The sequence below is a fragment of the Dermacentor andersoni genome, chromosome 2 (genome assembly GCF_023375885.2).
Source record: "Dermacentor andersoni chromosome 2, qqDerAnde1_hic_scaffold, whole genome shotgun sequence".
Classification (NCBI taxonomy): Eukaryota; Metazoa; Arthropoda; class Arachnida; order Ixodida; family Ixodidae; genus Dermacentor; species Dermacentor andersoni.
The window spans coordinates 130,771,973-130,797,561 of record NC_092815.1 but is presented as its reverse complement, the minus strand read 5'-3'; the positions used below and the strand labels follow the sequence as shown (position 1 = coordinate 130,797,561).

At 48.1% G+C, this 25,589-nt stretch overlaps 1 protein-coding gene across 1 annotated transcript in view; it reads right to left on the bottom strand.

Moving 5' to 3' along the window:
* LOC126540740 (activating signal cointegrator 1 complex subunit 2) overlaps positions 1-25,589 on the bottom strand; it is a 72,074-nt gene that overhangs the window by 6,310 nt on the left and 40,175 nt on the right. Inside the window, exons 14-18 of the mRNA XM_050187585.3 lie at positions 22,148-22,257; positions 5,093-5,191; positions 4,726-4,917; positions 2,063-2,147; positions 268-397 (exon numbers count right to left, since the gene is read on the bottom strand). Coding sequence (XP_050043542.1) covers positions 268-397; positions 2,063-2,147; positions 4,726-4,917; positions 5,093-5,191; positions 22,148-22,257 — 616 coding nt within the window. The remainder of the gene's footprint in view (positions 1-267; positions 398-2,062; positions 2,148-4,725; positions 4,918-5,092; positions 5,192-22,147; positions 22,258-25,589) is intronic.

Sequence of the window (25,589 nt, the reverse complement as noted above, 5' to 3'; positions counted from 1 at the left end):
CAGAATTCGCCGGATCTTGAATTAGATATAAACCAAAACTCCAGTGACAATAAACTTTTAGAAAAAAGGAAAAATAATTGCACTTTTACACCTAGCACAGATAGCTGCATAAGACTATGTTCAAATCTCAGCAATAACAGTTATCAAATTTTTGGCACAGGTAATACATGTGGAAACATCGTATACTCGCGGAAAACATGACTAGAAGTAACAGCAGGAAGAATATTGCTGCTGCGACAAGAGCAAAGCACACAAACACAAACACACCTTTTAAATCCCTTCTGCGAGGCGCATGACCTGAGCGCTCCATCTTCTCTTGATACCGCCTCTCCCTCTGAGCCCGAATTTCCGCTGGGTTTGCAACAAACTGGTCACGTGGTGCAGCCTCCTCTTTCTCCTGAATTAAAATTGAAGAAGACGTTTGGAAATGGCATTAAGACGAACTTGATGAGTCACTCCAGTGAGATAACAAGTAAAAGGGTTCACATACTTTAGGCCTGATTTAAAGTGAAACATCCCTTCTAACCACTGATCTGATGACATCGCTGAAGCGAACCAGTCGCTGGTAGGTAAGCACAACCCAGCAGAGATGACTATGCACGCTAGTGCGAGCTAGCTCACCTGAGAGCACTTTCAAGACTGAAAAATGCAGCAGATCCAATGAATTGGAAACTACATACAGTGAAGCTTCCTGCAAGCACATAAAGAGTCGAAACTTGGGTTTATGTTTATTGAATGTCCGCACGAAGTGACATGAAAGGCTTTATTCAGGCATTGTAGAGAGGCTAATGCAATGCAGCCACTGCTGCCATGGATCCACAAAGGCGAGCTTTTCGTTTCCTTTCTTTCCCTCGCACGGCCAGCACTAGCGCTGCTGTGGATGTGAGCACCATCTGGTGGTGGTGCGAGAAACCCAGTGTGCATACTCCACTGTGACTGGTTGGCCCATGTGGCAAGAGAACAGCCAGGCCGGAGCACCCACAATCACGAAACTCGGCGAGGTTAGCACAGAATAGCTTTGCATTTAAAAGATGTGTTTTCTAACCTATTACATTGCTTCTGGGGGCAGCCGTGACTGTCAAGCCTCTACAGCATATTCTGGTTCTGGCCTTCCATAATGTAGTCAAAAATAGCTGGATGAGAAAGAGCCTTGGTAGCCCTGGCCTTGACACTTTTAAAATAAACTTGGCAAAATTCACTCGTAAGATGCGTCACATATCACAGTGTTGCAGAACTAACCACCGGCGAACAATCTTGCAGGCAGAATTATTTGTAGTGGAAACAAACAGTGCCGAAATTAACAGGTTGTTCCCTGCATAGAAATTTACGCACTTGGTATGGACCATGTCAGCTGGTCCAAATTATCGGAGAATTTGAGTGAACAAGGTGTGCTTTATTGAACCTTCACCTGCCATATTGAGTGCTAAAGCTGCTGCACAGTGCAGCTAAGCTCAGAAAGAGATACTGTAACTATGCTTTCACCAATAAAAAGATGTCTATATGAAGTGGCAAAAGTGTTAAGCAGTTTATAGAGGGCCACAGTTTGTGTTTGCATAGGTGAAAGGTTAGGCTTGACAACAGCACAGTGTATTACATGTTATTTGCTTTGTGTATCCTGGCTGCGGCCCGCTGAAGTGCACAAAGTACTCCAGGAAAATTTGGCATGCACTTGAGTAGCGGAGCGCACCATGTACAATCGTGACTCTATCACATGCCATAATTTGTTAGACGTAATTCTAGTTTTTACTCAATTACCCGAATACCTAACTAGCCCATAAAAGAATTTTTTTTAAAGGCAGACATTTCCTCATTGTATCTAATTGCGACAATAAACACACTACTATGCATAGTTCATTTTTGCATCTGCTAATGCAGACGTTGTTTCCTGGAGTGCCTGAATGTTATAACATATATTGTTACACAAGGTATCTTCATAAGTGGATTGCGGCATACTCTTAAATTCAAGACTACTTTCTTCAATGACCCTTTTATTGTACCCTTCATATTTGAATGTCATGCATGATAAATGGAATTGACAATACTGTCTTCTGACAACACTTACACTGTCTGGCTCTTTGTCTTCATATCGATTTTCTTTGTGTCTTCTGCCTGATTTTTGCTCCAATACTCTCGGAGTAGTGAAAGCCCTTTGAAATAAAAGAAAAGGAGAGAGAGAAACAGATTACACACTGCAAACAGACTGTATGCCTAGATCCTTTATTACAAAGCTGAATCGACTTCAATGCTGATAGGCAGCGATTTTAATTTGCAAGACCTGCTTGCACCAACTGATGACCGTGTTGTCATCTTGCTCAATATAATGATCGACTAGTGATGTAAGTCATTTTTGAAATGACCTATTAACTCTGGTAATCGACATAGCAGAAGTCTACACAAGAGAACCAGCTGCGCTGATGGTCTCGAGATGTAAATTTTTCAGCGAGGACTGTGTCTGGATACAATCTACATGGTAAAACAGTGATTGCATTGCGTGAACTTGCCACAGCAGGCACTGTGTGTGTGTGTGTGTGTGTGTGTGTGTGGGTGTGTGCGCGTGTGTAAGCCGTCCCGGGGAGAAGCGGCGTGTTTACGATGACCAGACGAACGTTTCCGCCACCTTGAAATCGGGGGAGGACACTTTCTTACGCAGTCATGTTAGACTGAGAGACTCTCTCTCAAGTAGTCATGTTAGACTGATGTACTTTCTCGAGCAGTCATGTTAGACTGATATAAATACTGTAAATAAACCCATATTCCTCGTTCTCGATGAGAAGCAGTCCTTCCCTTCATCAACGTCCTCAGCGTGGATAAGTTGGACGACGGCATGGGCCAGCTACCTTCGAATTCATGCCGGACTCCAATCTTGACAACGGATCATGAGCGATGGGAGTGAACCCACAATCATAACAGCATGTGATTCTATGGGGCCACTTGAATTTGCGACGTTCAGTAGCCAGTGGCCTCTTTCACCTGCTTCAGCCGTACGACAGGGGAGATGTAGAGGTCATTGTGATCTAGAGATTCGTGTCGCTACACGTTGGCGGCATCCTGCATTACACAACCGATTCTTCAGACCTGTTTGATTTTTTAGGACGATACCCATGCGTGAAGTCCTAAATACAGTGGCTGCGAAGAAAAAAGGAGCCATTCAGGCTGTCAATATACACAGAAGGGAAGTGGGGGCTCGCTGTGCGCTAGGTACTGTCAGCGCAGAAGCACTGGCATTCTCAAAGGCAGGATCCACCAGTGGAGTGAAGGCGCAAACATTAAATGGTTTGCATCTTTAACCATCACGAAACTTAAAGCAGATATTTTCTCACTGAGACACAACCCTCAGCATATAGAACTTGAAAAAAAATAATTATTTTGTGTACAGCCCGATTATTCTATTCAACATTTCTGTGGCCCCTTTGACGTACAAAAATTTGCCGGTGGCACAGTCAGAAATTTCGTTCGGGTGGCTCACGTTGCAGCTTGGCATCCTCCTCATTGAATTTGTTGAGGGATCAAATACATGAATAATAACTGCATTGCCATTGCCCAAAATTCTGCAAGCTAATTCTTGCACACTATGCACTGTCAAGACAAGTAACATATGTATTGTTTCATAGAAGAATGTATTCGTATGTCCCAAAAATTGTGCCAGAAATAACTTATATCAATGCTTCCATGTTTCTTGTCTACTTAATAAGTAAAGAAAATATCGCACGAACTTTAGAACTATATCAGTTCGAAACCAAGAAAGCAGTGCATGCTGCTGATGGGAAAAACGTAAAGGGAATGAAATGAACAAGATGAGGACAAATATATTAATGAAACTGTCATTGAAGAACCTTGTTTGCATATTTGTACATATGCAATGGCTAGGAAAAAAATCTCAATGACGCTGTCCTTAGTTCCAATGTATTGTGCAGGAGCAGCTATCACCGGTAGTGTATTGCGAAAAATTATACGGAAATTATAGTTGCAATAGAGAGCGCATATACAAAGCAGGAGTTCTGCAAAATATACATTAGAAATGCGACGATAGAATGGAATATACAAGTGCAAAGATACAGCTTGATAAAGACAAGAAAGTGTCACTGGAAACAGAGTTCACTGCATGTACAGTCACCAACTGATTTTTCGGACTCCAAAAATTCGGACATGCTCGATTATTCGCCTGCTTCGCAGCACCGCCATTCTCCCCACAGACCATAACGTATAACAACTGCCGAAAGTTTGGACACCTTGCAACCACTTGTCCGATTTTTCGGACACTCCTTGAGCCAACTCGATCGAGAGCACCATGCACCCACTCTGACCGGTGCGTGGTTCGACTTGCTGAACTCCATTTTTGTTTTGAACTGAGCCTCCTTGCAGCCCCACGAAGTGGCGCTACTGCAAATCCCCGCTCATGATCGTTTCTGCCTGGTGTGTGCCTACAGCCATTGTTACAGTAGTTCCGGTCTCAGCTTAGTAAGCCATGTCAAGACAATTCAGCAGCTGATTTGTTTCTTTCTTCAGGAAGCACGAAAAAATTTTGGGGGAGGGGGGAGCTTAAGCCCCATAAGCCCCCCCACTGGCTACGCCCCTGGTAGCTGCCCAATAAAGGAAGTGCACTTTTGTTTTGGTTGTGATACCAACACACACCCACCTGCTCTATACTTAGAACATGCCTATGCGCTCGCTAAATGGCATACTCAATCAAGCCCTCAAAAAAGCATGATGAGAGGGACATGTCACCTGCGTGAGGACAGCTCGCCTTCGGGTGCTGGCTCCTCGAGACCCACGTCGTTGCTGTCGTAGGTGTCATCATATTCATCTTCGTAGACACCTTCGCCATCCACTACGTCTTGAACTATGCTGTACTTCTCGTACACCTCCTTTAGCACCTTGTCGTGGCCTTTGTCATCTAATGACTTAGGTGTCTTGCTCCTGTACCAGAGAAAAATGCCACGTCAAAATGAAGTGTGGCTCCTTCACGATCCACCTACTGTGCCACAGTCACACAATACCACTGTGCGAATATGATGGGAAAACAGGCAACGAAGTGAATTCTGCATTGTTTACTCAAAACATCCAAGATGCCTTTGAGGAAAGCAATACTTACTTCTTCCCAATGTGAACTTTTGACATGTCCACGTCATTTCTTCTCAAGATGTCAAACTCATCATTGTCATAAATACTTCTAGGCTCAAGCTCCAGTGGCCTAGATAAAATGAAAATAAAGAGGCATCAATCAATTATACTTCTCAGTCAAAGCCATGACCATAACCAGCACATGATGACTCGTTGAAGACCACTGTGACAGAGCTATAGTTATATGAATTAAACTATTTCCACATAAACCTCCCGATTATTTGGCACATTGATACCTGATGCCATATGAAAGCAGCTCTAATTTACACACACCATAAAACCTCACGAAATGCACTGAAATTCCACTTCAGCTAAATTTGTAACATATTGTTAGGGGGAGAAAATATATGTATTTACAACATATACAGTTACAATGCTGTAGCTAAGTAGTGAGGTTAACACCATCTACCGATCGTCGAGGCACTTCAACTTCCTCTTTTTCTCTCAACGTCCTTTTGTCTACAGCAGCACAAACTCGTACGTGACATTAACCCCCGGCGGCAGATGCATCGTCTCAACGCTTCCTAGGGTGTCGAATCACTGTGCGAGTTATAGGGTTTCAGTCACGAAACATGCACGATATCAGATCTTGGTGGGGTAGAAGGCGTCGAAGACACAGACGATATCTCATATGTAAGGCTGGTGACTAGGCGAAGAACTCTATATGGCCCGACATATCGCACCAGTAGTTTTTCGAAAAGACCAATGCGACGGAAGGATAACCAAAGCAGGACAAGTGACCCTGGGCTGAAATGAACGTCCCGATGATGACTGTCGTAACGGTGCTATTGGTTAGTCTGAGATGCCAGGAGACAGCCACGGGCAATGCGACATGCTGTGGCCGTGCGAACAATGGCGTCGTGAGCATAGAACGTGGTAGTGATGGCATCGGAGGGGAGCAGAGAGTTAAGAGGCAGGAGTTGATCACGGCCATATAGTAGATAGATCGGAGAATAGCCAGTAATATCATGATGTGACGAATTGTATGCAAACGTCACGAAGGGTAAGGTGCAGTCCCAATCCCGGTGATCATCAGACACGTACATGGAGAGCATGTCCATGAGTGTACGGATGAGACGCTTGGTAAGTCTGTTTGTCTGTGGATGGTAAGCCGTCGTGAACTTGTGGGACGTGGAGCAAGAGCAAAGAAGTTCGTCAACAACCTTAGAAAGAAAACAGCGGCCTCTATCTGTGAGTAGCTGACATGGCGCACCATGATGTAGGATCACTTCCTGAAGGAGAAAATCAGCCACATCAGTAGTGCAGCTCTTACGGAGGGCCCGCGTTATGGCATAACACGTGGTATAGTCTGTCGCAACGGCCACCCACTTGTTGCCCAAGGATGAAGTTGGAAATGGGCCACGGAGGTCTAGGCCGACGCGGTAAAATGGCTCACTGGGGATATCTACAGGCTGAAGGTGCCGAACGGGAGACAATGGTGGCTTCTTGCGGCGTTGGCAGAGTTTGCAGGCAGTGACGTAACTTTGAACAGAGCGATATAGCCCAGGCCTGAAAAATCGCCTGCGCACACGGTCGTGTGTACGGGAGACACCCAAATGACCAGCAGTGGGCACATCATGCAACTGCGAGAGAATTGTTGAGTGCAGATGCTGGGGAACGACGAGAAGCAGTTCAGCACCATTTGGATTCCTATTGCATCGGTATAAGGTCCCGTCCTGGAGAACAAATATACGAAGGGAAATGACTTGTTGCTCTGAGGTAAGGCGTTCGATAATGGATCGCGAATATGGGTCACGACGCTGCTCGTCGGCGATGCGTAAGAAGTCGGAGATCGACAAAACGCAGGCATCTGTACCGGTTTTGGTGCAATCAGGAGGGTCGACAGGATAGCGGGAGAGGCAGTTGGCGTCCTTATGTAGCTGCCAAGATTTGTAGGACACTGAAAAGGTGTACTCTCGCAGGCGTAAAGTCCAGCGGCCAAGACGGCCAGTTGGGTCTCTGAGTGAGGATAGCCAACATAAGGCATGATGATAAGGCATCTGTCATGACGGTGAAATGCAGACCGAACAGGTAAGGGCGGAACTTAGCAATGGACCAAACAAGGGCCAAGCATTCACATTCTATTACGGAGTAGTTGCACTCTGGTGCTGAGAGAAGACGGCTAGCATACGCGATCACGCGATTGGTGTGCCACTGTCGTTAAGACAAGATAGCGCCAATGCCATGGCCACTGGCATCAGTGCAAACTTCTGTGTAGGCATGAAGATCAAAATGACCCAACACGGGTGGATTGATAAGGCGACTGATAAGCGTTGAAACTGCCACAGCCTGGTCATGTCCCCAATGAAAAGTGGTGTCCCTTTTCAGGAGGTCTGTGCAAGGTCAAGCGATTTCGGCAAAGTTCTGAATAAATCCGTGAAAATAGGAACACAGCCCTAGGAAACCTCGGACATCAGTAGAAGAATGCGGAAGTGGAAACTCACCAACGGCACAAACTTTATCAGGATCAGGCTGGACGCCAGCAGCGTCAACCAAATGACCAAGTACTCGTATTTGGCGGTGGCCGAAATAGCATTTTGCAGAATTGAGTAGTAGGTCAGCTCATCGAAAACAGCAAAGAGCTGAGAGTCGGTGGAGGTGGCTCTGAAACGTTGGTGAAAAACCAATGACATCATCAAAGTAGAAGAGGCATGTGGTCCATTTGAATCCGCGCAGAAGAGAGTCAGTCATGTGCTCGAAGGTAGCAGGGGCATTGCACAGTTGGAAAGGCATCACTTTAAATTGGTAGAGACCATCTGGGGTGACGAAGGTGGTCTTTTCGCGATCTCTTTCATCCACTGTGATTTGCCTGTAGCCAAAGCGCAAATCAATCGACGAAAAATAACTGGCACCATGTAAGCAGTCCAGCGCCTCATCAATACACAGAAGCGGATCTTATTGAGGTGATGGCAATCGATACAAAATCTCCAGGTATTGTCCTTTTTAACCAAAACAACAGGTGACGCCCACGGACTGCAGGAAGGCTCGATAATATTTTTGGAGAGCATTTTGCTCACCTTCGTTTCGATCACCTAGTGTTCAGCCGCGGACACACGGTAGGGCCACCGGTGTGTATAGGAGGAGCTTCACCAGTGTGGATTGGATGGGTGACAACACGGGTTCGACGTAGCGGGCAATTGCCAAAATCAAAGATGTCTTCACAGGACATCAGAATGCGGCAAAGGGCATCGGCGTAAGCAGGTCGGCAATGGTAACACGGGCGGTGCACATTCCCATCACGGCTGTTGTACTGCCATTAGCTACTCGGACGGCAGGCGACTCGGCAGGTGTCAGGACTTTGCGGAGACGGCTACGAAGATCTGATTGCATAACCGACACCTGAGCGCCAGTATCGATGAGGGCTTGAACGAGTACATTAGCAACAAAAATTTCAAGGAGGTTCGGTCGAGCAGCAGGGGTCAGCAGAGGTTTTGCAGTCAGAGTCGTCAATGCAGCCTCACCTCCGAGGGCTCAATTGCTTAGTTTCCCAAGAGGCGGCCCGTGCAGGATGGGGACGAGGGACGTCGAGGTGTAGGCGAATAGGACTGACGGCGTTGCGGCGAGGGCGAGGGGCTAGTGGTGTGTCCCCGAGAGGGAAGGCTGGCATGATATGGTTCAGAGAGGGGCGACAAAGGCCAAAGGTCTCGGTCGAAGCGGCGATCAGCATATCGTTGAGGCAAGAAGTACCTGTGGCTACTATGGCACTGGCGGGAAATGTGACTGACCCGGGAGCAAGCAAAGCAAATTGGCCCGTCATCCGGTGTTCGCCACTCAGAGGGGTTCCGATATCGATTTGGGAACGACTGTCGAGGTGCAGCGCATGCGCATGCGTGATCTACGTTGCCTGCCATGTATAAAATGACGCAGTGGCACAATAAACTTAGTTGAAAGTTTGCGCTTGGTGTGTCGTCTTCTTTCACGTCCGTGTCGTTTTTATGTCGCGCAATATCATTTAAGCAGTGCAGCAGAGGCAATGACATGAGCGGTAGGGGTGGGATTTGGGCGGACAGCAGACTGGTTGTCCATGTTTGCAATTTCTTGCCGGACAACACCTCAAATGAGCAAAATGGTCATGTCATGCGTATGGGGGCAGTGGAAACTTCGAGCCATAGCCTCAAGTTCATGACGGATGACCTGTGTCAAGCTTGGCGTTGTAGGTGGATGTGATGCCGGAGGGATGTTGCTGGAGGAAGTGGCAGCCGTTTTCCGAAGTCGGTCAAAGTGTTGTATTATGAGGCGTCTGCTCTTCCTTTGCTCAAAATTCCAGCATTCCTTAATGATGGACTCAAGCGTTCAGCAGTTCCTGCAAAGCAGGAGGTTGAACGCATCGTCCGTGATGCCCTTCAAGATGTGTCCAACCTTATCGGCCTCCAGCATGTCCGCGTCCGCTTTACGGCAGAGGGCTAGAACTTCTTGAAGATACGCAACGTACGATTCGGTTGATGTCTGGGCACGAGACGCTAGCTCTTGCTTGGCCTCCATTTGACGTCCCACAGGTCTTCCGAAAAGATTGCGTAGCTTTTCCTTATAGGAGTCCCAGCTTCTAATGTCGGCTTCATGCGTCTCAAACCATACATTCACGGTTCCTCCCAAGTAAAAGATCACGTTGGCCAGCAAAAGTGGCATCCCACTTGTGCTTACCGACGCGTTCATACAACGTCAGCCAGTCTTCAAAGTCGACCTTGCCAGTGCCGATGAAAATTCTCGGGTTGCGTAGCTGGGTTAGCACTACTTCCGCTGGTGTCTGTGCGGCAGAGGCAGCGTCAGTAGCCATAACAGCGGAACCGATGTGATGCCCGATGCGAAGATCCAGGGCCGGCTTGTGGCAAGAGTACCTCCACACATCCACCAAAATGTTACGGAGAAGAAATATATGTATTTACAATATATACAGTTACAATGTTATAGCTCAGTAGTGAGGGTAACAACATCTACCGATCGCCGAGGCACTTCAACCTCCTCTTTTCCTCCCAACGTCCTTTTGTCTACAGCGGCACAAGCGCGTACGTGACAACATGTGCAGTACACCTCATATAAGAAATCGTGGCAGAACATTAGAGCTGGTCATGTAGTTGTTCAATTTGGAGCGTTTAAATATCCCTTTAGCTTGTATCTCTTCAGTAGATAATTCAAGCACATGTTCATATGTTCAGTGCAGTGCAAACATGAAATGAATCCCTGAGAGCTACTCGCGCTTGTTAAAAAGTTGCATTTTACCGCTAAAGAAGCAATCAGCTAAAGCTTCAGCACTGATCATGTAACCAAAAGCATCAACGAAATGCCTTCACAACTTAACCTTTCGAGGGTCAGAAAGGTAACTAATAGGGCACCCCGAACAAGACCGAAATGGTTGAGGTTGTATATTTACGAAGCCATCTGTATGTTTGATAAACACGCCAATTTTTCAACTCTCTGTTGCCCAAGCAAATGCTGCCACCCTGTGTGGATGCAAGCAATGTTTTTTTTCTTTTCGCTAAATAGACTCTCAGATATAATTCACAGGTTTGTTTATGTAGACACGTCAACGACTGCTCGCGTATCCGCGTGTGCATGGACACACAATGGTTAGTTTTGGTTTGGTCTCGCCGGCCGTTTCTGTTTGTTGCGCTCGCGAAAACTGATGCCTACCTGGATTCTCATTTCTGAAAGGTTCACCACTAGATGCTTGCTCGATTATTTCTCATATTACATCTGTTCACAAGCAGCCACTGGTATTACAAATGATGCGGCCATATACGAACGATGCTGCCATGCCTGCGTCTCTTTTCTTGAGACTCAAGAAAACCGATTGCCCTCTGTTGGGTTTGCAACAAAGGATTACTGCAAGTTTCTGAGTTGTTTGGTTTTTCTAACAAGCGCACTACCATTGAGTTTTATTGCAAACACCAAGGCGGTTTACTGGTTCGAACGTACTGGAGGCGACCTTGTTACAATGACCTGCTGCCCACCACCACAACGGCTTACAGCAAATTTTTGTGACGACCGTACAATGCAGCCAAGCCTAACCAGAGGTGATTTGTCAGCATCCAGCGGCGAAAGTTGGTGTTTAGCAAAGAGTTACCAAAATCTAACTAGCGGCCGTATATAATTTTTAAAGCTGTGAAATCACCTCACCAACCAGAGTGGGGGATAGGTGACAAATTGAATAGCGAAAAAATTGTTCATGGCCACCATATCAGCGAAATTGTGCACGTTACGTTAAAAAAACCGAGCAAGACACTATACAGCATCTGAACCTTCGGTCACTGTTTTAAATTGGTCATACAGGAGTGGAGCGCAGGGTCTGGCTCGACACAAGCATGGCCGCTCGCTGCTGTTTGAAAAGCGATGCTATTCCGTTGCCTAAGCAACCTGCCCGTGGTGGGATGGAAGGTATTGAAAATAAACAAGAGCTCACAGAAGACACAGACTTAATTGTAGAGGCTCAATTAGGTCCACCGTAGAGCTAATGCAGCCGCTGGTTCTAGTTTCGACTAGTTCCATTTCTGAAAGCCCGAGAAACCCTTTCGGTGCATGGTGGGCCCACATTTCTCATATTTTGCTGAAATATAGCAGGACGTAGAAGGGTTCACCTCTCGACACAGTACAACGCAATTGGTGCAGCGGTAACAACAATGTATATATACTTTTCATTTATTTAAATAAAAACTACTAAGTATGGATTAAACCTTTCAGGGTCAATGACGTAAATATACGGCGGCGTGAACAAGTCCAAAATTGTGAATGCCGTATATTTACAGTGGCGTGTGTACATTTAAAAAGGGCGCCAATTTCCTACTTTTTTCTTTCCTGTCATGTGCTGCCACTATGTGGGAATACAGGGAATTTCTTTTTTCGCACCTTTCTATCTCGGTTTTCATTTCATGGTTTGCTTTAGAGCTAGTTTGTTCCAGCGCATCTATATACTACCGCTCACGCATTGGCGTGCGGGTGGGCGGGCGGCGGTTTGGGTTTTGTTCCGTGGGCGGTTTCGGCTTCTTGCACTCGCAAAACTGATGATTATCTCGTTACTAATCGCTCAAAGGGCACCCGCCTGTTTCTAGCTCGTTTAGTGCTCACAAGGGTGCACATAGGAAGGATGCCGCAGTGCATGCGTTTCTCTTTCTTTTTTTTCTTGGAAACTCGCGAAATCTAATTGCCTCTGGTTGGCGATAAGATGAAGATTAGCAGAAGTTTGTCACCTGTATTGCTTTTTTGACGGGCACACAACCACACAGTTTTCTTGACTACGCTCACTTGCATAGTTCGATTAAGCTGTGGATGTAAATATTAGTGTAAGAGCAGGAACATTTGAGACTTGCGAAATATTCTCATGTGCACATTTTCTAAGCCTTGAACTATGTGTATAACAATGCATTAAATTTTGATTCTTATAAGTTTATTTCCTTTTTTTACTGTTATTCATGAATAAACAGTACATATTGTTACGTAGGAAGACACCAACGAAAAGCTATTTACAAGTATATTTACAAGGCAATATGCCGCAGTAGGCCAAGAGGCAACAGCCCGCGCTAGCTTCCAATCGTCGTCGTCGTCTTCTTACTGCTCGGCTCTTCGTCATTGGAAATACTATCCCGTAGCACTACCCCCGGCGGCAAAAGCGCCGTCCCGGAGCGACTAAAGGCCGGACTCTGAAGCAGTGTAGTAGGTCTTGAGCCTACTGACGTGTACGACATCACTAGATGCCAGAGTAGATGACAAGGTTGAGCTCACAGGGGCAATTTCGTACGTCACAGGCGTCACCTGGCGCAGCACGCGGTAGGGCCCTGTGTATCGCGAAAGGAGCTTTTCTGAAAGTCCGACGTGACGAGAGGGCGACCACAGGAGCACGAGTGCACCAGACGAAAACTGTACGTCACGGTGGCGGGCGTTGTACTGACGCTGCTGCGTGGTTTGCGAGTCCGTCAGTCGAGCACGGGCAAGCTGGCGTGCATGATCGGCGAGGGCGATGGCGTCGCGCGCATACTCGGTTGTTGAGATCGCAGCAGGAGGAAGTACCGTGTCAAGGGGCAAGGTCGGTTCGCGACCGTAGAGTAAATAAAATGGAGAAAATCCGGCGGTGTCGTGCCGGGAAGAATTATAAGCAAATGTGACGTAAGGAAGGGCAACGTCCCAGTCGTGGTGGTCCTTCGAAACGTACTTGGACAGCATGTCGGTAAGAGTACGGTTTAACCGCTCTGTCAGGCCATTGGTTTGAGGATGGTATGAGGTAGTCAGCTTGTGTTGAATAGAGCAGGAACGCACAATGTCGGCGATAACTTTCGAGAGGAAGTTACGACCACGGTCAGTAAGCAGCTGTCACGGGGCGCCATACACTAAGATAATGTCACGGAAGAGAAAGTCTGCGACGTCAGTGGCGCAACTGGTAGGGAGAGCCCGCGTGATAGCGTATCGGGTGGCGTAATCAGTTGCGACGGCTGCCCATTTGTTCCCAGAGGATGACGTGGGAAAGGGACCGAGGAGGTCTAATCCAACACGAAAGAACGGTTCCACAGGTATGGTGATCGGCTGGAGATGACCTGAAGGTAGCACCTGAGGTGTTTTCCGACGCTGGCAGGGATCACAGGCAGCAACATAGCGTCGGACGGAGCGAGCGAGACCAGGCCAATAGAAGTGGCGGCGGACGCGGTCGTACGTGCGGGTTACCCCAAGATGTCCTGCAGTGGGTGCGTCATGCATATCAAAGAGCACAGTCTGTCGTAGATGTTTTGGCACGACAAGAAGAAGATCAGGGCCATCAGGGAGGAAGTTCCTTCGGTACAGAATGCCGCCCTGGAGGACATATCGGCGAACGGATGCGTCGGTAGGTGTAGAGTGCAGACGCTCGATGAGTACTCGCAGCGATAGGTCTCGGTACTGCTCATCAGCGATGTTAGCGAAGGCAGACACAGAGAAAATGCCATCGGCGGTACTACTGTCGGCGTCGTCAGGCTCGTCTACCGGGTAGCGAGACAGGCAGTCAGCGTCCTTGTGTAGTCGGCCAGATTTGTAGGTGACAGAGAACGAATATTCTTGGAGGCATAAGGCCCAGCGACCAAGTCTTCCTGTAGGGTCTTTCAATGAGCATAACCAGCAAAGCGCGTGATGGTCTGTGACAACGGAAAAGGGTCGGCCATATAAGTATGGGCGGAACTTCACAACCGCCCAAGCTAGGGCCAGACACTCACGCTCAGTGATGGAATAGTTGCGCTCCGCGGGCGAAAGGAGCCTGCTGGCGTAAGCGATAACACGGTCGTGGCCACACTGGCGTTGTGCCAGTACTGCGCCGATTCCGTGACCGCTGGCATCAGTACGGACTTCGGTAAGCGCAGAAGGATCGAAATGGGCCAGAACGGGAGGCGTTGTGAGAAGGTCGATTAGAAGCGAGAATGCAGAGGCCTGTAGGGGTTGAGGGACGGACTTCGGGATGAAAAACAAACTTGGGAGTTTTATTTTACATTATATACAGAGAGGTGAGAGTCAAGTAACAGTCGTACAGTCATTACGGGCCGGCAGCAACTCGGACGCTGCGACCCGCGGCAAGAAGTTCGAGAGAGGTGAATCAGGGAATGCTCTGGTCTCTCTGGAATGCTTCTTTTAAACCCTTCGAGCACTGGAAGTTGCGTCATGTTCGGCCAATGGGAGAGCCCGCTCAGATGACGCCACCTTCGGCCAATGGTAGGCACCCGTGCGGTGATGTCACACCCGGCGGCTCCCCGCGGTCTTGCCTTGCTGTGGTGCAATGCTCTCTTCAAAGGCAGAGAAGGGGGACGATTGGGCTCCATTGTACGAGGGCTCACCTGCTCCCGGTGGTACGGCCCCGCTGTGGTGGCAAATGCCTTCTTCAAAGGTGAAGAAGGGGGACGCTTGGGCCTTCCCGGTACATCGCAGCCGTCTTGTTTCGGGACCCACTTTCCTTGCAACAATGCCGGGCTACCCCTTCGTTTTCTGGAAAACTCAAGCATTGAATAGCTACCGGCAGCGTACGAACTTGTTGGCACGTGAACTTGTTGGCTCGAGCGATCCTCTGGAATGTGCTGCGATTCGATGTGGTCCGGGGGAACTCGAAGTAGGCGCAGGAAACAGCTCCATATCTAACAGGCCTCGTTATCGCCCCACTGGAAAGGGGCGTCTTTTTTCAAAAGCTCGGTTAGTGGTCGTGCTATGGCCGCGAAATTTTTCACGAAACGGCGGAAGTACGAGCAAAGGCCGATGAAGCTGCGCACATCCTTGACACACTTTGGAACAGGGAAGTGCGTAACAGCATGGATCTTGCCTGGGTCCGGTTGCACTTTGTTCGCGTGAACGAGATGTCCAAGGACGGTAATCTGGCGACGGCCGAATTGGCACTTCGATGCGTTGAGTTGCAGACCGGCTCGCCGAAAAACGTCCAGGACTGCTGAGAGGCGCTCGAGGTGCGTAGCGAATGTTGGGGAGAATACTATAACGTCGTCCAAGTAGCACAGGCACGTGGACCATTTGAAACCGTGAAGAAGGGAGTCCATCATGCGTTCAAAAGTGGCAGGAGCGTTACATAGACCGAACGGCATCACTTTGAATTGATAAAGACCGTTGGGTGTTACAAAGGCAGTCTTCTCGCGGTCGAGATCGTCCACGGCAATCTGCCAATAGCCGGAGCGAAGGTCAATAGAGGAGAAATAGCGAGCACCGTGGAGGCAGTCAAGGGCGTCATCAATCCGAGGTAGGGGATACACGTGCTTTTTGGTAATCCTGTTAAGGTGCCGATAATCCACGCAAAAGCGCCATGAGCCATCCTTCTTTTTTACCAGCACAACAGGTGACGCCCATGGACTACATGACAGTTCAATAATGTTCTTGGCAAGCATTTTGCGAACTTCGGTGTGAATAACCTGACGCTCAGCCGGTGATACTCGATACGGGCGGCGATGAATAGGAGGGGCATCGCCGGTATTAATGCGATGTTTAACAGCTGTTGTTTGGGCCAAAGGACGATTGTTAAAGTCAAACATATCTTGGTAGGAAATCAGAACGCGGTAGAGTGCCCAAGCGTGCTCGGACGGCATGTCGGGTGCAATCATTTTCTGTAAGTTGGCGATGGTACAAGTTGCCGACTGCGATGGTAGAGGAGGATCGGCTGAATTGTCGTCTACTGAAATCGATGCTACAGAGTGATCTTCGAATGAGCAAAGTTGGGCCAGAGACATCCCGCATGGCAGCACTTGTGTCGTCAAGCCAAAATTGACCACTGGCAGGCAGGCGCAATTCGCCGTAATAGATAAAACTGTATGCGGTACTGTGATCCCGTGCGTAAGGAGGACGTCTTGCATAGGAGCCGCGATGTAGTGACCGTCGGGGCTGGTGGGGATGACACGAAGTCAACGTAAGTCAGTGCCAAAGGTGGCAAGCGAACGAAGTCGACGGAACTGAGGCGAGTAGGGTGTTGTTCAGCGGGATCCAGAACAGGCAGGTCAAGGCGGAGAGTACTGGCAGAGCAATCGATGAGCGCAGAATGTGCGGAGAGGAAGTCTAAGCCGAGGATGATGTCGTGGGGACAGTGAGCGATGACTGTGAATAGTACGGTAGTGGAGCGATCGGCGAAGGAGACGCGGGCGGCACACATACCAATTACAGGGGCTGTTCCGCCATCGGCGACGTGGACAACAGGCGTCGTGGCGGGCGTGATTATTTTCCTCAGCCGGGTACGAAGGTCAGCGCTCATTACCGACAAATGCGCCCCAGTGTCTATGAGAGCAGATACAGGAACACCGTCGACTTGCACGTCAAGAAGGTTCAGATGAGTGGGCAACGTAAGGAGAGGATTTGGCGGCGTAGGGAGCAATGCAGCGTCACCTCGAGGCGCTGCATCGTCTAGTTTTCCAGCTGGGAGCGGCGTCCGAAGGGAGTCGGCGAATAGGAGCGACGGGGCTGGCGGGAGCGAGATTGTCGTCGTTGGGGCGAAGGCGAACGAGAATAGGGGCGGTTCGGCGCAGGAGAATCGGTGGCGGCATTATTGAGCGGGCAGCATAGGGACGAGAAAGGCCACCTGGGGGGCGAGAGTAGGCAGTATATGTAGACTGGTTCGGGGAACTCCAGCGACTGCGACAGTGCCAAGAAATGTGCCCAATTCGATGGCAGTGAAAACAAATTGGCTTGTCATCTGCAGTGCGCCATTCAGAGGGGTTGAGGAAACGTGGTGGGTAAGAAGGTGCGGGACGGGGTGGAATCGTAGAAGCCGGGTGGGTATCAGGGCAATGGGCCGAGCAGATGGTGTGAATACCCATGTTGGCGAACTCCTGGCGGACAACTGCCTGGATCAGGGAAACAGTGACTGCAGGTGCATTGGAGGAGCTGGAGTCGAAGGCAGCCGGATAGGCGGCCTCGATCTCACGATGGACAATCCTGGTAACATCGCCAGTGTTGTTGGGACGAGGAGCGTCGGCACAGGAAGATGTCGCTGGGGTGTTGGGCAGACGGGCAAACTGTTGGTCAATACATTGGCTTTTAGTGAGTTCCAGGCGGCGGCACTCTTTTATAACTGCATCCACCGTCGCCACGTTGTTAAATACGAGCAAGTTGAAGGCGTCATAGGCAATGCCTTTGAGGATGTGGGAGACCTTGTCGGACTCAGTCATGTGTGCGTCAACTTTGCGGCACAGAGCCAAGACGTCCTGAATGTACGTGACGTAGGGCTCCGTTGACGTCTGCACTCGACCGGAAAGCGCCTTCTGCGCGGCAAGTTTGTGACCGTAGGGGTTGCCGAACAAGTCTCGAAGCTTTTCCTTGAGCGAATCCCAACTGGTGAGCTCACCTTCGTGCGTCCGATACCAAACTCGAGGTGTGCCACCGAGGTAAAAGACTACGTTGGCGGGCATGATAGTAGGGTCCCACCGGTTATTGCGGCTGACATGTTCGTATAGGCTGATCCAGTCCTCGACGTCTTCCCCATCTTTTCCCGAGAATACGCCAGGATCACGGGGAGCGGGGAGAGTGATGTAGGTCGTCGAAGTGGCAGCAGGTGTCGAAGCCGGCGGAGTCTAGTTGTCGTCGCCGGGAGCCATGAAGGAAGGCTCGACGTATCGTCCACTGCGAAGCTCTGTGACGAGGTACAGGGAACGTCCACCTCCACCAGATATGTTACGTAGGAAGACACCAACGAAAAGCTATTTACAAGTATATTTACAAGGCAATATGCCGCAGTAGGCCAAGAGGCAACAGCCCACGCTAGCTTCCAATCGTCGTCGTCGTCTTCTTACTGCTCGGCTCTTCGTCATTGGAAATACTATCCCGTAGCAATATATACCAACACAAAATATTTTCTTCTCACTTTACGGTCACTCTAGAAAAATTACTGTAATTTTTTTTCGAAATAGGTCCCTCAGAAGAATTGGAATCTACAATAAAAAAGAAAATCGACCCTGGGCGGTTGCATATGGCAAATAAAAGCAACCCTGAAAGGGTTAATGAGAATGCTTTTGCAATCATGAAATCGGCCAACAAGGTTGGCAGGTCCAGCTGCTTTCGATGGCGCTACAAGATGGCATTGCAGAAGTGAGAGCAAGGGATTTCTCGCTGTCGTTGACACTAGATTGTAATTTCACTGCTGAATGGAGTGCAGTAATATTTGGCTCACATGTTCACAGCAGCCTCTACGACAAATCAGCAATTTTTTTTACTATGCTCAAAAAGTGTTTCATGACCCCTTTATAACCATGCAGTACGCTTCCTATGCCACAAGCACTGCGAAACAGACAGATAAAGATGCTTACTGCAATGCGTTGGTGGTAGGGTTATCAACCGTTCCAAATTTAGCGTAATAGTCCCGACTTTTGACATAATAGTTCTGCGGAAACCCACAAGGTGAAGAGAATTCATTAATAAAGAGAAAATCAGACATCCACCCGTTCGTAGGAATTGCTACAAAGGAAACCATTATATGTTTCCTTTGTAGCAATTGCTACAAATGGGTGGATGTCTGATTTTCCCTTTATTAGTCCTGAGTTTTGAGTAGATGTCCAGTGTCCATGGCCTAATGTCTGGATTTTTGCTTTCTTTGCTACTGGGTTACAATAAATAAAACAGATTTTCACTTTATAATGCCTGGCAGCTCATTCGCACATTCTTTTTTTTGCGTCCTGTTGCACTGTCATAATTAAACATACAGTCAACGACAGATTATTCGGACACCGATAATTCGGACATTCTTGATTATTTGGACAGCCTCGCGGGACCGCCACTAGTGTGACAGACAATGTATAAGGATGACTAAAATTTCGGACACCTTACAGCGCGTCTTGTGATAAGACTGCACGACCGGTGCTAATATGGCCACTGAATCGAGCAGAAATAGCGATGTTTTCGTTATGAGACGTTGTCGGCCAAGTCGCCAGCACTCTGTGAAACCTAAGCTAATGAAGCCTAGTCCAATCTAGCAGTCGCCCATGAGAATTTGGCTGCATGCATTGACTGTACTTTTGTCTATCAGAGTGACAGCATGACAATGGTCGAGATACAAGCCGCAGTCTTGTAGCAACACTTTCAGCTCAATTCCATGCCACTCATTTACTGTTCATGGCCAACTGATCTTGTTGATAATGCGGTTGTGTGTCGCTATGACCAGTGACAAAGTGCGAGAAACCTGAAAAGAAATAGGATAAAAGGCGTTGCTTGAAAATTACGACCGCAGAATGTTAGGCTAGGGGCAAGCGTATGTGGGGCAAGATGCGGCAAACTTGGGCCACATTCACAAACAATCACTTTCAAAGGAGACTTCTATTTTTGCAATATTTTGCGTGACTAGCCCTTTTTGCTTGTCAACCATTGGCGGGTGGCTGCGTTTATGCACAGCCATAAGATAATGTGCCTGGTATTGCGCCAAGAATGTCTTCATTCCTAGATGCTGATGCATATTAAGCTACAGTCACGTAAAATTTAAAGCATTTGTAAAAGTAACAATCTGAAAATATGGCACACCTTTCGTAGGCCTATTTTGGGGTGAATCTGGTATTTTGGATTCTTGATTATTTGGACGTCTGGGCATTCCTGGCTGAACTAAATTGCTGGTCTGAGTTGAATTGCTGGTCGGTGACTGTAAAGGCGGTTTCATTCTTGTGATGGTTCTAGTTCTGTTGCAGCCCCTAACTTTTCACAGCACCTCTATCCGTACTGGTAGTCGTGTTAGTCAGGCAGCCAAATTGCACCTTGCTGTAAACAGTGACTTAAAAATATTTGGCTAGAAAAAATTTGTTCAACTTTGCTGCACTTTCAGACTGGCATCACCGTGCACTGACGGGCTCAGTTATTGCCAGCTGGTCACCTCGTTCTCCTGCCTTGTCCTACCCCCCATCCCAACTTTGTCCACTCGACAGTTGGCAACCCTACATGGCGGTGATAGCTGTGAATGGCCACGTGCGACAACCTGCGAGAAAATTTGCCGATACCAGAATAGGAAACCGAGTGCATGGTGGCATTTTCATGCGACACAGGTGCACAAGCACTGTGGGGAAGCTGCTGTTGTGGGTACCAGTGCTCGCGATTGCGTGTGCCTCGCACTTTTTCTTGTTTACATAGTATCCAGCGACCGCAAAACATATCATTATTGCATTTTAGTGATATAATGGACATTGGTGCCGAAAGACCATGTTTTCCGTATACATATTAACTGGCAAAGAAGAAGCATCACTGTATTAGGTAATTTTTCACGTTCTCAATTGTGAACGATGGCACCGGGAAATCATACAAAATGAGGTCGTATCAACGAGGTTCTACTGTATATAACCCAATCACAGGCACAGCTTAAGTTAAGCATGGTGATTGCATCCAATGCTTTCAAAACAAACCACCTACAGTAAAAGCTCATTAATTCACAACTCGTTAATTTGAAATTTTGGATAATTCAAAGTAGCTGCCACAGGCCGTTTCAAATGTATTGAAAGCAATATGTAACACATCCTGCGAATTCACACTGAAATCCACACCTTCATAGATAATTTGAACTCCGCGCCATCGTGGATGGGGAGAGTGCTAGTGCGGGAGAGCACGCTGGCGTCGCCGTGTGGCCTGCGCCTGGCCAGGCATGGTCGATGCCTCTTCTGCTAGTCGCTTCTCTCCCGTGAGGTTTCGTACAAAGCTCAAGGGCAAGAAAATCGTCGCCATGCGCCGTATGCTGTATATGCGAGTGACGGCGCGAGAGGGTGCGCCGGTACACGCAGCTCAATCTCGCGTGCGTGGGGTGAGCAAGGAAGGCGAGCCGGATGCACACCCTCTTCTGTTGCATGCGAGGCACGTGGGTGAGGTGTAAGGGAGGGAGGGGAGGGGGAGGATGTTTTTCTCCGGCGGCTGCTGCTTATGGCGCGGCAATGCGGGCGCTGTATCTTGAAAGTGGTCTGCGATGTGGCCAAAGTGCGTGCCTGCGTGGGCCTGATCTTCAAAGCAATCTGCAATGTTCGCATAGTGCGCATAGTGCCGGTAGCTATGTATGCGATGTGCTTTCTACATTTTGTTCGCGTTGAAGTGATAGCTGTACGAAGGTCAATTGGCTTGCTGCTACCTACGCGATTCCTCACTTTAGTGTTTTTCAGTGAGTTTCTGTGGTCATTGAGCAAGATGTGTTCATGTTTACCTGTGTGCGCGTGACATTGTACTTGTTAAGTTAGTAAGCGATTGTTTACAAGTTTATACAGCCAATAAAACTACTATCCTTACTTCGCACAGCTATCTATTAATTTGCAATTGTAATCAATGCTTCGCTTTTCAGGCGAAACTGTGACACTTTTCTTTCTCCGCGCCACTCGGCACGCCGAATGCACTGACGACACTTCGAAGCACTGGCAAATGCTTAGAAGTATAGACGTTATTGTTCATGCCAACGTGACGTAGCGTGTGTGCGCACGTGCTCACGCTACTTCTGGCTATGTACACACCTTATCTGAGCAACTTTTTTCTTTGACTTTCATTTGTTCAAATTTTGTATAATTTGAATTATTGTAGCATCCCCGCGGAATTCGAATTAACAAGCTTTTACTGTATACAGCCAGCAATCAAGATTACCAAAAGCAGTATGACTTACGCAGGTGCAGACGTGGAAGCAGTAGGTAGACTAAGACTAGGTGGCAGGTTATTGTCCAGCAATGCCATCACCACTTCATCATGGTTGTTGCTGTAGTACTTCAGGCATTCCTTCAAAGTGCAGGGAAAACAAAAGTGAATGGACATTATATTGAAGTTAAAGTGCTAACTCCAGAATGCATAGATCATTTAATAAATTTTTGGCAAGACTGATAGTACCCACAGGTTCAAATATCTGGGATGTTAATGTGCACATTATTTTCTGCAACAGAATCGAATAGGATAGCTCAGTACACAAATAATTACAGAAGTGAAGTATACAGGAGTTTTTGCACGCAGTCGCCAAAGCCGGCATTCAACCCGCAACCTCAAGCTCTGCAGCCCCAATGCCAAAGCCGCTAATCTACCGCAGCGGGATACAGGCTTGGGCAACATTCAAGACAACTAGGACAGCGCACGGCTTCATCTCCTGGTCACCTGGCAGCAGATAACCTGGAATAAGCGAGCTGGATAGGTGATAGAGGTGTTGGTGAACAAGTTAACCCTTTATTGACGAGTGTTGTTTACAAGCAACATACCCCTCCAAAAAAAATTTCTTTCTTGCCGAGTTTCAGTACTGAAGTACAACGTTTCTGGTTAAACGTCTTCTGCCAACACAGACTTACAGCCATCAAGCATCATTTGTCTGTTTGGAGCAGAAATACGGGACGAAGAAGAAGTCTGGCATGTGACTCGCTTTCTTCTGAAAGCACTCTTACAGGAGACAGACCAATGTCAGATCTCCGGCTGCAGTGGTGTCGCACACGTGACGCAAAGCAAATGAAATGCGCACCTATGGTTCACATATGATGAGAGCTGCCTGTACAAATTCCAAATGAAGCCTGACGTGGCTTGCAGTGAGTACCACTTCCCAGTTTCCTGCCTGGGGTTTCCCCCTATTGCTGAAAAAAATTTCTGCAAAATATATATACAGTAATCCCTCGTTATAACGAAATCACTTTACTAGAAATATCACTTTATTCGGAATTTCTTCTGGACCCGACCCAAATGTATGCATCTTAATCCGCATTACTCGAAGCGCACGAAGAGCTTGACCCGCTTACAGCAAAGTGACGAGCGAAGGCATTGCTGCCGCTTGGCGGCAGTGACCCTTTTGCGCATGCAGCGTCAAATTAATACCGCTGACGAATTAGTCTCATGCGGGCACAGAACAGGCCACAAGAGTACTAAAACCAGGACCGATGATCACCTAGTAACGAGTACCAAACGAGTGCCGAGCGCTCCCAGCTGTTTACTGCAGTGCGAACGGAAGCTGTCAAATTCCATGGTGCAGCGTGCCTGAATCGTTAATCTCGGTCTCAGTCGCATCGCTGGTGTCCCCCGTGATAGAATCCACATGAAAATAAGGTTGTCCTGATGCTTTGCGATGCCAGAAAACCAGTCTCTTGGATGCCAAAAAGTGACCAAAAGACTGCGGGCAGACTTGCATCGTAGCATTCCATGGGGTGTGCTCGATGAGCTAAGTTTTTCCGCTCAAAAAGCACTTCTGGTACTGAAACGTGCTGAAAAGCACAAAAGAAGCGTCCCTCCGATTATAAGTGCCATGTTCGACATGAAGAGCTACATTAACCGGGAAGACGACTTTGGGGAAGCTGGTCTAGAAATTTGCTCACTGCTTGCCATAATCGGTTGCATCATAATAAAACACCGCCCTTAGCTTCGTTGCACTTTGGACAGTGCAAATCGACCGATAACTTGCCAAAAAACATGAAAAAACCAAGCGTCGCCAGTAGCGAGTCAGGCTGTCAACATGGCAGGCCAACGCGAGCTGGTGTTTCCCCAACTATTTTTTTCAAGCTGGCCATGCTCGATTCGCGCCATCTGACTTTAGACAGACGGTCTAAATGCGTGGTAGGGTCACTGAATTTTGTTCCTAGACATTTGTCAATGGCGCGGACGCGACAGTGCGCGAACACCAACACTTGAACCGTAGAATTAGCACAGTGTCGTCAACAATGGTCCGTCAAAAAAACTCCTGTTTTGCAAACTTCATGGCTGCACACTTCGGGAAAAAAATTGCTGTGATCATGCAAAGCCCCTACCGCAAAATTGTTCAGTTTTCACGATTGTGCTGCATACCCCAACTGAGTGGCTAATCGTTTTTTGAGCTTGACAAACACAACCTCAGTCTCGAGCCATGGCATTTTCAGTGCTTTCCAGTAGACCTCTGTGGCCTCCGCACCCCCCCCCCCCCCCCTCTGTAAACGCAGCCACTGCCTTCCCGCCCTCATTCGCTCTCCAGTCTGCAAGCCATTTGGACGCCAGTCACTCCTCTCACTCGCCTTCATGTCAACTTCTTGCCTCCTCACTACAAGTTTCGACATCACTGCTCCTCTAAAGCTGCCCACTTTTGGCCTTCCCTCCCGAGCACAATCTTCCACCAATGGGTGCCCTTCCACGGTTCCTGTTTCTTGGTCTCCACAACTCCGATCACCTTTTTTCTGCTACACGTGAAGCTGATGCCAAGCTCGCCATTGCAATCGTCGTCATCACCAGAACGCACTGACAAGGAAAGTGAAATGCCCTGACAACATTTTTGAAGCTTCCGCCTTCTGCGTCGCCCACCGCATTCAGTCACTTCGGCACCGACGGCTTTTGGATCCGTGCTGCAGGCCATATGATTGTGTGTTATTCGCAGTGCTTCGTTAGGCGTGACTCACGTGTGCTTTTGTGGTCTACAACGATAAATGGCTCCATCAGTCTCCGGGCGAAAGTGTCTCGACTTTGGAGCAGAAATTTCTGCTGATAAAAGAAGTGGGAAAAGGCAGCCGGTAGAAAACTTACATTGCGAAGGAATTCGGCATACCGCCATCTACTTTATCAATTGTATTGAAAAACAAGGAAGCTGTGGTGGATGGCTGTGAAAAGAGCTTTTTGGCAAAGAGAAAGAGGAATCGCGATTCGAAATACCCCAAGGTAGGAGGTGCACTTCTACAGTGGCTAAAGAACGCCAGGAGTGCAAATTTCTCCATACATGTACGAGCACTTACTGTAAAAGCTGAAGCCCTCGCCCTCCAAATGGGCCATAAAGACTTCAAGTGCAGCAGTGGCTGGCTTGAGCAGTTCAAGAAACGACACGGCGTGACCTCAAAGTAGATCGTTGGCAAAAGCGCAGCCATGAACCGTGACACTGTAGACGTATGGCGCCAACATCGGCTCCAGGCTCTACTTGAAAAGTATGAAGACAAAGACACCTAATACCTAGATGAAGCTGCATTTTTCTACAAGATGCTACCGAATTGCACATTCACTACTGGCGGATCCTCATCCAGAGGAAAACAGAGCAAGGAGTGTGTCACGGTGCTGTTTAAAGCCAATGCAACAGGCAAGGACAAGTTTCACTTGTTGACACCGGCGAAGGCGGAGAAGCTGCAGTGCTTCTG